The sequence below is a fragment of the Magallana gigas genome, chromosome 8 (genome assembly GCF_963853765.1).
Source record: "Magallana gigas chromosome 8, xbMagGiga1.1, whole genome shotgun sequence".
Lineage (NCBI taxonomy): Eukaryota > Metazoa > Mollusca > Bivalvia > Ostreida > Ostreidae > Magallana > Magallana gigas.
In genome coordinates this window covers 24152124-24165399 of record NC_088860.1, presented here as the reverse complement: position 1 = coordinate 24165399, position 13276 = coordinate 24152124, and the positions used below count along the sequence as shown (strand labels likewise).

The 13276-nt window shown below is 35.4% G+C and overlaps 1 protein-coding gene across 3 annotated transcripts in view; it reads right to left on the bottom strand.

The window, feature by feature from the left end:
- LOC105346688 (disks large homolog 1) overlaps nt 1–13276 on the bottom strand; it is a 42897-nt gene that overhangs the window by 8548 nt on the left and 21073 nt on the right. For all 3 annotated transcript variants that reach the window (XM_066069216.1, XM_034472987.2, XM_066069217.1), the window contains 7 exons: nt 11618–11684; nt 10546–10682; nt 10067–10208; nt 9017–9173; nt 2677–2833; nt 1650–1752; nt 742–844 (listed from right to left, as the gene is read on the bottom strand). In XM_066069216.1, the coding sequence (XP_065925288.1) occupies nt 742–844; nt 1650–1752; nt 2677–2833; nt 9017–9173; nt 10067–10208; nt 10546–10682; nt 11618–11684 (866 nt within the window). The remainder of the gene's footprint in view (nt 1–741; nt 845–1649; nt 1753–2676; nt 2834–9016; nt 9174–10066; nt 10209–10545; nt 10683–11617; nt 11685–13276) is intronic.

Sequence of the window (13276 nt, the reverse complement as noted above, 5' to 3'; positions counted from 1 at the left end):
TTACTCAGTTATACTAACATCGTATTAACTTTACTACTTACATTAAAAAACAAACACAAACATCAATATATATATATATATATATATATATATATATATATATATATATATATATATATATATATATATATATATATATATATATATATATATATAACTTGCAGAAAAACATCACAATGAACTAGCATATATAAATATATGAAAACTACTAGTGTACTGATATATACATCAAAAATAAATATCAGTCATAAAAAATATCTCCCTTTACACAATGCATCAGGGCCGGCCAGGAAAAAACTAGAGATAAAACGATAAAAATCGCAATATAAAAACTCTAGAAAACCTGTCTGTTGCCAGGTGCCGCTGGATGCAGGGAGGTTGTGAACAGACCTCACAACAAATATGGCATATATTTTACATAAAGATACTTATTAATAAAAATTTTATTAAATTTTGTCCAACTCCTGATGCGCGGCGGCTAGAAGTGAATACCTGAATAACACCTGTCTAAAACCTGTTCTACTCTCCAATTCTATTGGCTACTAATGGACCCTTCCATAATAATGCACCGTTCCGTAAATACAACATTTTCCCGCTATTACTACCGAAACGTGGGAAAATACAATTATCTATAGTTTTGAATGTGGACAGACTGGTAGCTGTAAATGTATAAATAAAAAGTGGTCAGGTATCCATCTCCAAAATCAATCAATACTACAAGAGCTGACCTTTGGACCTTACCTGACATAGAGAGTCCTCTTTTGGGTGGTGCGTAAACTGCCTGTGCTTGTATTCATCATCTGTTCCCGCAGGTCCTGAATTTTGGCCTCAAATCTGTTGTATTCTACAAATGGCCAAACATTGTGTAAATAATTCATTTAATCAGTGTGTAGAACAATGTTTACAAATGGTGTTCAATAAATGAAGTAGCAAAATTTGAAGCATTCTTCATTTGACTTCATATTTTCAACTAATTTGTTGAGCTGTGTTTTTTAGTATTCAAGGTAATAGTCAATGACTATAGGAATGAAATCTTCTATTATTCTTCAGAGATTCACATTATCTGTTGTACTGTACTCAAAGTATTCAGTAGGATAGTTTCTAATTGATATTGAGACTCTAGGAAACAGTTTACCATCAATTATTATATGTTTGACTGTACTTAAAGTATTCAGTAGGATAGTTTCTACACTATTAATGAGACCTTAGGAAACAGTTTACCATCAATTATTATATGTTTGACTGTACTTAAAGTATTCAGTGGGATAGTTTTTACACTGTTATTGAGACCATAGAAATCAGTTTACCATCAGTTATTATATGTTTGACTGTACTTAAAGTATTCAGTAGGATAGTTTCTACATTGTTATTGAGACCGTAGGAGACAGTTTACCTTCAGGTATTATCTGTTGTACTATACTTAAAGTATTCAGTGGGATAGTTTCTAATTGCTATTGAGACCGTAGGAGACAGTTTACCATTAGGTATTATATGTTTGACTGTACTTAAAGTATTCAGTAGGATAGTTTCTAATTGATATTGAGACCGTAGAAAACAGTTTACCATTAGGTATTATATGTTTGACTGTACTTAAAGTATTCAGTAGGATAGTTTTTACACTGTTATTGAGACCATAGAAAACAGTTTACCATCAGGTCTGTACTGGACCACCAGTTCCACCGTGTCTCCAGCCGTCTTTAGGGCACCTGCTGCCTCCTCATGGGTGGCCAGGAGTAGATCTTTCCCATTCACCTAAAACACAGTCCAAACAGTCAACAACTAACATAATCAAATAGTCAACTAGTGAAAGTCCAAACAGTCAACCACTCACAGATACACACAACTGATACACAGTTAAAACAGCCTAAACTGTCAACCACAGAGAGCCTATTAAACAGTCAAGACAGATAGCCTTAAAAGTCAACCACTGACATATAGCATTAACTGTCAACAATCAACAGATAGGTTTAACAGTCAATTACTGACTGACAGCCTAAACTGTCAACTACTGACATAGAGTTTATGAAACAAGTCAATGACAGATAGCCTAAACAGTCAACAACTGACAGATAGTCTAAACAGTCAACCACTGACAGATAGCCTAAACAGTCAACAATTCACATATAGCCATAAGAGTCAATTACTGATTGACAGCCTAATTTGTCAACTACCAACAAGTAATCTTAACAGTCAACCAAAAAGATAGTATAAACTGTCAACCACTGAAAGATAGCCTAAACTGTTAACTAAGCAAAATATAGATGCAGAATTTATCAAGATATATATGTTTGTTTTGAAGCAACACCTGTGATATTCATTAATCATTTCCAAATACATGCATATCATTTTATTGAAAAAACTGTCATGATCATGTGCTTCTTATCAAAGCTGCATATTTCAATACAGCTTTACACATTCATAAAATTGCCAAAGAATAAATAGTTTGAAATGTTCTGCTGAGAAATGCTTTCCTGTGCATTAAATTCGCAATGCCATGATAAAATTGCATTTAAATCACAACCAGTTACTGTGTCAAAGTATCTTATTTCAAAACTTGTTTTTGACCTCCTAATGCATTTGCTGTAAATAAAACGATATTTAACACCACAGAACTGGGCCATTTTATTTTCAGTCAACATTTTGGCCAGCCCTGTGGGGTACATGGAGATGACCTACAGACAAGATCTGGTCGCCCCTCCGTAATTCCCCGCTAAGGTCCGCTGGTGCACCAGCCAGGATGAAGGACACAAATATCCCCTCCCCATTCTCCCCTCCAACGATGTTGAAGCCAAGACCAGTTGACCCTTTCTTTAGAATTATTTTCCTTGGATCCCTGAAATATAAAGAAAAACAATTCAGATGAGTTTTCACCAAACCAAATATCAACCAAATGTGATGCTGCTGTGTGCATTGGACTTGTTTTGGGGTTCTTTCTGAACCATCTGACTTTACATGATTCCCTATCTTGGGGAACAACATGCGTTTCTGTGATACAACACATCTCTCCAGGAAATCGCCCCTAAAGATCTCGCATTACACTCACAACCCAAATCTTTCTAACAGGAGCTTCTTGTGGAGAAATGAATGAAAACAAAACTACAGCTGTACAGTTTGTAGTAACAAACCTGTGTACTGTACTACATCAAACACAGCACTTTTTATGTGCCTTCTCAGCTAACAACTTGTTTCGTGGGTGCAACAAGTAGTGTTAGCTGGGAGGGTTGATATAAACTCTAGTGCAAGCCTCCTCCCCCGTACTGCACTTTCTACTCTGGGAAGTAGGTGACTCATTAATTAAGGGCTTCTTCTAAACATTTAAGATTTCTCTGATACAGAGTAGTTTACATGAGCAGATTGAGAGAGATCAGTCAGCATCAAAGCAATGGAAACACGAATAACACTCCAAGTCACTGACCCACAGCTTCCACACAGACAGGTGGGGGGATCAGGGGATCTCAGGGGTGTGAGAGAAACTGGGTGAAAACATACCAGGGGGTCTCTTCAACTGTCTAATTGGTTAAAATGGGAGAAGCAACTTCAGTCTTTAAATTGAAGTCATCTGCCAAAGAAAGAAATGCGCCATTATCAGGCGAATGTTAAGATTGTACGATTACAAATACCAGCAGAGTGTTCAAGATTGATTCAACATAGGTTAAGTACCTGACCTAAACTTGCCTGTGAACTCCACCTAATTTATGCATCCTTGTGTACAATTTATTAGCATCAGTTCAAGTGTTTACTTCTCAAGTTGTTCTTACTTATAGGAAAAAAAATTTAGTGCCCTTATACTACATCTAAACAAAAACTACCATATATCTATAGCTGCAGTTTACACAACACTCAAACAACAAAATAGACTGCCATTTATTAGCAAGGCCATTTCTAAATCTACATGTGGAGGACTTGTTTTTCGGAAAGTACCACTATGAATGAAATTTAAAAAAAACCCAAACAATGCAGGAAATGATGATAAATACTCCAAATAAAACCATCACAATAACAATTTCCTAGCATTTTTTTCCCTGTTATATTCAATTCCATTCCGTAATACATAATGTAGCAATTAAAGATAACCAATGTTGTGCCTTGCACTGTCAGGAACTTGTGCTGTCAACATGGGAACCAAACAGACTGAAGGACAGCTCTACCTTTGGGTTTGAGGTACCACCTTTGGGTATCTGGAACCACCTTTTAAGTAATTGGTGCCACCTTTTTAGCATTTTCAGGACTGGGTCTTAATCGGAGCATCACAGTCAGAGTATACACGGCTCTGGCACAGTGAGGTGTTGCGAGCTGGTAATAGACATAGCTCCACGGAGAATACACTCATCAATAAGTAATACTCCCATTGGCTGATGAGTGGATAACGGCCAAAACAGTTTTACAATGATCAATGTAAATTACATTATCACGCAACCAAAATAGTCTAGTACATTGTAATCTCTAACGGTTTTCCCTTTATTTAACATGAAGCATTCTGCCAAATAGAAGTAGTTGAAAGTCTTTATATATATATATATATATATTAACAGGTCTGTAGCAAACATTTGTAGGCAATATAGTAAAGATGACTTCCTTATTGGAAAGAATCTTGCAAATAAATAATAACAGACAGCTAGGCTTTGTAAGTGTCACTTCACAGTGTATTGTTATTTTACTGGCACATCAACTCTTTGATGTAGACATGGAATAAACATATTTATGGACCCCAGAGGCAACAACTGACATCAAATTATTGAAAAAGAAACACAGTTACTGTATAATTTAAGGCTTGTTCTTGATTTAGAAAAAAAACCTTAAATTTAACCCAAAACAGGCCCTTATACATTAAACACTCAAACAAATACAACTCTCTGCTTTGCATCAAGATCTATATTCATGTCAAGTATCTGGTGACCTCTCTCCTGCTAAATTACACTAAATTCCCACAATTTGCTACTTTCAGTTCCTTTAACTTCAAACACACAGCAGTAATAAACATCTATAAATACCATCTGTTTCCATGTTCCTATATACAAACTGACTTCTAAATTCCCAGTGTTATGATCTAGGTTAATTTATATATAACTCTCTCCCTAGTTCCTTAACATGCAAGCAGGCAACACAACCTTATAAGAATATACCCTCTCTTTGTGTGCATTAATTAGCATAGTTCATGAATTAGTTCACTCTTAACTGGGGGGTAGTTTCGGCCATGTCTTATTTTACTCCCCTCAGCTGCCATCCCCCATGCCTACCTGCTGATGTGAGGATCATAGAAGTACGGGTCTTTACGCTGTCCTTTCTGCTTCAACATTCCGAAACTAAATTGGCACAAATTCACTTGGCGTTCAGTTCTCTCATGTTTGAAAATTTCACTTGGCACAAATCCTTCTATGTCACTACTTTCCCACCGTAAAAACTAGCTTCACACAGATGAATCTCTTTTTTTAAATGTAGAACATCCTTTTACATATCATTAGGAATGTGATGTATTCCATGACTTCAAACGCTCTGCTGACCAAGACATCACATCCTTTCGACTCCAGCAAGGTTAACAAAACACAAATATTCTGTGTGGAGTAAGATGCAGCCGAACAGTTTATCTGTCCAGTTTATTTACAAGACGGCCACTGTTAGCTGACCTAAATACCAGCTCAGACAACAATGCTTAATTCTGAAGATTTAAATTAAACACAGTCCTTGTTATATGGCACCCTAAGATTAAGTGTCTACACTGCACAGCTTAGATCAATACAGTTCCCATTCAAGTGGTTTTCTTTATCAGGCAAAAGCTTGAAATGGGGCTCCACAAAGGAGAAAGGATTTAAATTTCAATGAATAAATTCATTTGTTTACAATTTCTCACAGCCATTATACGGTTGAAGAACACTGATCCTTATCTTGACTCATGTGCACAACCACTTCCCAGTAAATGGGCATATACAATAACAATAAAAAAGTGCACACACTCTTACAGACATTTACATAATTTAAAAAAAAAAATTAGGGACCATCTCAAAAATGGTTTTGTAACATTTACAGGGAAAAATGCATGTCAAATTACATGATATATGGTGACAGATTACTGTTACACAAAAGTAATGGATATAAAACTATTTAAATATGTATTGGATGGTGGATTTTTTAAAGATGTTTCAAATTGTCGGGCATTTTATTTTTTAAATTAATCTAAAAATATACATTTTACCTTGCATATAAAAACACAATTCCAGGAGAAACCATGCAGTTCTAGTGACCATATGGTGCTTTTATTATGTCATATTCAAAAAAAAAAATTATAGATGTACTTCTTCTTTTATTATATAAATGATCAAATTCTGATCAACTAGACCCTTGATGTGGAATGCAGTAAAACCGTATATAGATAACAGTGGTCAGAAGTGAGAGATAAATGTGTCACACAAATGGAAACCCAATCTGACTGAGACTGATCGACTGATTCAAAACCCAGTAAAGTCAGTGCCTTGTAAGCATGTCAAATCAAAATCAATAAGAGTCGGCTGGACTGATAGAGGCGGATGTATAAATGGATTCTGTCACCACTGGATATCTGTCTCCATGGCGCTACGGTCTGGCTCTGTCAATTGTCACACCCTGGAAGCCGTAATAGTGGTAATCTTATACCTGTCATCTAGCAACAGAGAGAGAGAGAGAGAGAGAGAGAGAGAGAGAGAGAGAGAGAGAGAGAGAGAGAGAGATGGCCGTCTCCAGGATGTACCATACATCACCCAGATTACTGCATTCTGACACCTATATCAAAGCCAGCTAATGGTCACCACATGCAGCAAACAACTGATAACTGAATGTTTGAAAAAAGCCAACAATGAAGTAATCAATATGTTCAAAGTATTCCGCTGCCAGCTAGTGAAACTAGGGATATATTTCTTATCTGACAGAGAAACAAAACTCCTAGTGCACCAAAGCTCTGGGTTATGAAGCATCTAAATTATTGATAAAGGTATAATTGTCAGGAGTTCTGTTGAGAGAATCTGAAGTTGTACTATATTTAGGGGGGTTAGTAACTGATACTGAAGAAAGTGATTATTGTCCAGCAAGATATCAATAAAACACACAACTCACAGAATACTCCTAAAACGTAGAAAGAAATAGCAGTAAGTATAATTACTGTGAGTAATAGTAACTAAATGTAATTATTGAGAGTGGAATAGTAACTGATACTGAAGAAAGTGATAAGTCTTCCGCAAGATATCAATAAAACACACAACTCACAGAATAAAACTGATGTACATTCAGAAAGAAATGATAGAAAGTATAATAATTACTATGAAAGTGTCATAATAACTGATACTGAAGAAAGTGATCAGTCTCCAGCAAGAGATATCAATAAACCACAAGCAACTCACAGAATTCACCTGGATTAGTAAAGAGAAATAACAGTAAGTAGTAAGAAACGAATGGTAGTAAGTGTATATTACTGTGAGATCGATCCAGCTTCGAGTCTGAATGAGCAGAGCCTGGTAAAACATCCACTCATCTCCCTGCTTATATGGTCTACTTTAGGATTTTCAAGAGCATGTTTATGATAGCTTCAGCTGAGATAGGATTTTGGTTGGCCACTATATGGAGTCACTACTGGTCTTTGGCTCATAGAATAGTGACATAGTAGCTGTACTAGATGTAATGTAACACCAGAAGTAGTTCAAGGAGGCTAGGATCAAATGTCAACAACAGGGAAATTTTTGTTTTCAATTATCAAAAGAAAAACTCGTATCATTTTCATATTCTGCTTTAAATAACTAACAAAAGGTCAACTGTTTTTAAAAAAAAAAAAAAAATCGCAAATACATGTGTATTCCCAGCTCTTAGCTCACAAACATACACAGAATACATTACCAATGAAAGTTCGAGCACAATTTCATGAAATCCGCCTAAGTCAGTCTAGTGACTTGGAGTCAGTTTAAGGTCTTCATTGCTTAGAATCATATGCGTTATGAAATCTATGAAGTTTTCTGAAAGTTTACAGAAGAAAACAGCTCAAACACCCAAAAGCTTTGAGGTCATACTAAACCAAGCTGTCTTGGTACCAATTTGAGCAGTTTACCTGTGGTCTAAAGGCATCCTGTCCCCCAACTCTCCACAAACATGGGGGTAAGAACTCCAAGAAATCACTCACATCAGAAGCCCAATAACATTAAACATCAGATCAGAATGAGTGAGCTACAGTGGGGTGTAGAAGATATTGGAGCACATTTTTTTTTCCGTGCATATTTATAATATGTGACCTTTGTGATCTGAGGAAGATGGCTATTTTATATAACAGGTCTAGAAAGCGAGCAACATCCTGTTACTCTATAAACCACCAAAGTTTTTCCTGTCTACAGGATATTGTGTGGAGAGTTCAGTATTCATTGAACTCTGATGAAACACAACTATTAATAGTACACCAGGTTTAATGAGACTGCATGAGTTGTCCTTCTTGCCATGAAAATTAGATAAACTATTAGAGCTTGTATTTTTTTTTTCTTCTCTTTTATATACTGAACTTATCCTGATATTTTTCAGAGTCAACAAAACAATTTATATAATAAATGGTTTGCATAGCCATTACTTTCAACATTCTATTTCAAGAGAAGTACCAGATATTCTAATTGATTATAACTAGTACAAAATCAGACTTTAAGACTTTTAATAGTTTTTTTGTTGAGACTATTTTGTTATTTTGTGGGTTAAAACGGCTGTGAACCCACTGTGTTGAGACTTTTGTCACTCTGTGTAATAAGACTATTGGCAGTAAATATTGCATGTAATGTTTGATACTCTTTACAAGGTTATTTTCGTCCATTGTAATTTTTGCACTTTTATACTTGCAAACAGTTTCGCCTCGTCTTGAATTCCCCAAGACACAGTTTAAAGAGAAATAATTTGAGACATTAGAATTCGCCCAGTCTCAAATTCGCCACTGACAACGAGGGTGAAAGGGGTGAAAATAAAACAAGGGCGAAAATTTCCCTGTATGTGGTAGTCTGATTGTTAATTCATTTAGAAGTCCTACCTCCCAGGGTCCTCATTAGCGTAGGTATTCTCTGAATGCAGGGAAACATTTGTGGGTTTGTCTGGACTTGAACGTCTGAAATCTGGACTTGAACGTATGAAAGTATCTGGACTTGAGGTTGGCGCAACCACAGCGACATTCTCTACTTTTCTAGCAGCTGAAAAATTAAATAACATGTCCGTTGTCAATATCATTTCCATGAAAGAATAAGTACATTGCGTGGCTGGTGGGAAAATTTGCTTACTTATAAATGAAAGGGGAATGGAGAACTACCTACCATTGGTTTTAGATCAGAGTCATTTGATACTTTGTATAAATGGTTGGCAAGCATTTCAACATGAAAATAGATCACATTTCATGAAACTACATTAGGCTGGTAATTACAAACCCATCAGCATTTATAATTAATATGCTTCTAGAGAATTAAAAAAAAAAAAATTGTATGAATATTCTATGCAATAACTGAGGAAGATAGACGTCAGTCCAAGTGATACTATGAGGCACTACTTTATTTCACATTGTATTTTGTATCAAATCCTATCTCTAAGGAAGTTGTTGGTGAGCAAATATTTAGAGGGGCAGAGGCAACAGTGGAGTCCCTGTTCAAAAGGCTTGCAGGGACAGTAAAAAAAGACTTAGGGTGGTGGAGAGACTTACAGGAAGGGGGATGGGGGAGAAACTTATAGAGGACAGAAAGTTACAGGAGGAAGAGAGACTTACAGGAGAAACTTACAGGGTGTAAAGAGACTTACAGCATTGGAGACTTACACGAGAAACAAACATGAGTGGAGAGACAAACAGGGGGGAGAGACCTAAAAAATACATTGACTTACAGTAGAGGGGAGAGATTTACAGAGTGGAGAAGAAACTTACAGCCCTGGGGTTCAGAGACTTACATAAAAAGAAATTTACAGGGGGTAGAAAAAACTTACAGTGGGTAGAGACTAAAAGCCGACAGAAAAACTTAAAGCGTGAGAGAATAAGGGGAGAGCAGTCACTTACAGGGGGTGAAGAAGCTTACATGGTAAGGGGGTGAGTAGAGAGACTTACATGGGGGCGTTCCCTGATCCTGACTGACATTGTCTGGTATGTAGGATGGCTTGGCAATGGTCAAGTTCACAACCTCCTGTGTGGCCTTCAGTGCAGCCACAGCTTCCTCATGTGTCACATTGTCAAGGTTTGCTTCATTCACCTGTAGCAGATTGTTTAATGGGTTATATTTATCTAATTATATATTTTTTGCTTGATTCAATGCAAATATGTTTGCTTTATAGTTTTCATCTTGGTAAACAACTCTTAATGTTTTGAGACGCTAGTTGGTTGTTGCCATTTTTAGACTGTGTTTATCTTCTTTATAAGGAGAGCTTTGAAAAAGTTGGAAAATGTTTGAATTTTAAAATATAAAGAATTTTTCTTTACTAAAAGATAGTTTATGGCTAAAAAAATCATCTCCAAATTTTAAGGTAGATTACTGACCACCCAGCCTCCTAATAATTATAATCTTTAAATGTCCCTCTGATTCCACTTACAGCAATGAGCCTGTCCCCCACGGCTAGCCGTCCGTCCTGTTCTGCAGCCCCTCCCTCAATGATTTTGGTGACAAAAATACCATTGTCACCTGGAATGTGTTGATTTCCGATACCCCCTGCTATGCTGAATCCAAGGCCTTCAGTAAAGACAAGAAAGTACCATGCAGTGTTGAGGCATGCAGAGAATGGTTAGGTAGTGAGTTGTGTTTACAGGGCTCTCAAATGTCCATGCCTGGGGTTGTTGGAGGCTTTCTTTAGAGCCATTTTTTTAAAAAACCAAAGCGAGTTGGTATTGGACACCTTCATATTGTGACATATTTCCAATCGAAATTTACAATAAAATCAAGTATTACTTCCATCAATTTTTTTCTTTCCCCATATTGTTATCTAACAGCGTAGCGCAATGGTTAAGAGCGTTATCTACGAATCCGTAAGTCATGAGTTTGAATCCTTCTGTGGCTTTTATTATTTTCACCTTTCCAAATTTTTAAAAACAATGCATTTTTTTAATCAAGTACATGTATTGTAAATCTAAAAATTCTAAAATGGTAAGAGTATTTTGATTATTAAGTATTTTACCCACATTAATATCGTCAGGTGTCCCTTACCACTTTAAATCCTAATCGTCATTAACCCCCCCCCCCCCCCCCCCCCAAAAAAAACCCCACTATCCCCTACCCAATTTAGAAAGACGTAACTGAAATAAAGTTACGAACAAAACTTTAACCTGCCAATAAAATGAATTTTCCAATATTTACCAAAATGTTGCTGATATTTTCAAAATTGACAACTCTTGCCCAGTGTAGTGTGAGAGCCCTGGTTTTTTTTAAACTTTCCATTGCATTCAAATAGGAAAAGTCTGAAAGTCTTATAATAAGTGATTACCATTTATACTGATGAAAGCATTCTGAAAATACATGTATACAACAATTTACAGTTTTATCCAATGTACATGGAAATTGACACAAAAATAGAGGTTGATTTTAGCTGATTTTAAATCAAAGATCAAATCTTACAAATCATGTGTATCTCCCTAAAACATTTAATATTCTAATTAACATACATTAATTACCTTTATTGGATTTAATAAGTTGAATTTCTAAAACATTCTCTGTTGGTGCTTTCAGCCTTTTCACATGCTGAAAAACATAAAATATAACACTCAATTTTAAACAGTTTGTCTCACTGTCGTGTATCCGCGCCGGTAGTGACGTGTTTGGATAGAGTGAAAATGGTGGTTCCGTTTGCTTCTTGAAAAGTTTTCGTGTTATTTAAGGCATACATTGTCTACTTTTACATGAAAAAGATCGTCAGATATATTTAAAAGTGTATAAAATCTTTAAAGTTCTACGAAGTTTATGTTAAAATTATGTAAATAAGCAGTTTATGTCGATTAATTTTGAACAACGGAACAGGTTTGGATGACCTTGTTTTTCAAAATAGGAACGGTTTGGATACGCATCTGATACGGTTTGGATGTAATTAATATGTGAGTGTAAACAATTCCTTTAATTTCCCCTCGCGAGGGTGATATAGCATCGCTACTGTGCGATATACATGCCCTCATTGAAAAACATGCTTTCAATGTTATGGATATCATCATGTGATAGACATATACTATAAAGTCACATTGTTTAAAAAAATAAACATACACGTTAAAGACTTGTGCATTTAAGCCAACAGAACTTAATATACCGTAATTTGAATTTAAATTTTACACACGCTCCAAGTAACTTGCAATTGGCTTATAAAGATGGCATACAGAGTGCTTTACAAATATGTTAAGTCTGTTGTATAATCATTCCATCGATATAATTAATTTCGAAAGATTCAGCCTTACCAAAATCTTTACCGACACAAAAACACATGTGTTTACGATAGTTTCAATTGTTATGCTTCTATAACGTTATCGGCTTTAAACGTGAAAAAATAAAAGAGATCAGTCAAATACAGAATTGTACCAATTTTAAAAAATGTTAAAGTCTGTAAAATCAACTAATGATACAAATATTTTTTTTTCTCTTTTAAAATTGAAACGATATAATATATAGATACAATGCACAGAACAAACCGTGATAACGTGGATTTTTAATTATTGGTATCCTGATATGGGTTTCATGAAAATGAAAATATAATCACTTTTGATACAGAGTATTTAACTTATCAAATATCATACTTGTCTAATTTTTTAAATTAAAAATTGAAACGTTCCCAAACAACTTTTTAGTTTTGCAACAGCCTAACAACTGCGCTTTGGCAAATTTTTAACTATGAATTTTTTATCATTATACTTTCATGTTAAATACTAACGCGGGTTTTGTACATTTTCTGCAGTAACGCCACCTTCATTTCCCGCATGAGTCACCAAAACTTCTTGATGTACATTGATACATATGAATCGTTTTGATTTTCTGGTGAGAATTATGATTGAATAAATGTACATATAAAATGGCTATGTTTACTTAGGTCTCGACATCACTTGAATTTTTTGGACCAACTATTTCTAACAACAGAGTAAATATATGACTTGGCAGACATCTATGGTACTTTGTATTATATCACTGGGAGTGAAATAATTGTAGAAATTTCTTTGTCTAGCGATGTACAGGCTTGGTGTTGAATGAAAACGAGGCTCACTTTCATAATATTATTACCAAGCACGTTCTCCGTCCAACTTACTTCACGATTATATCATTTCAGAATAACTAAAAAACACATCATATAGTCGCTT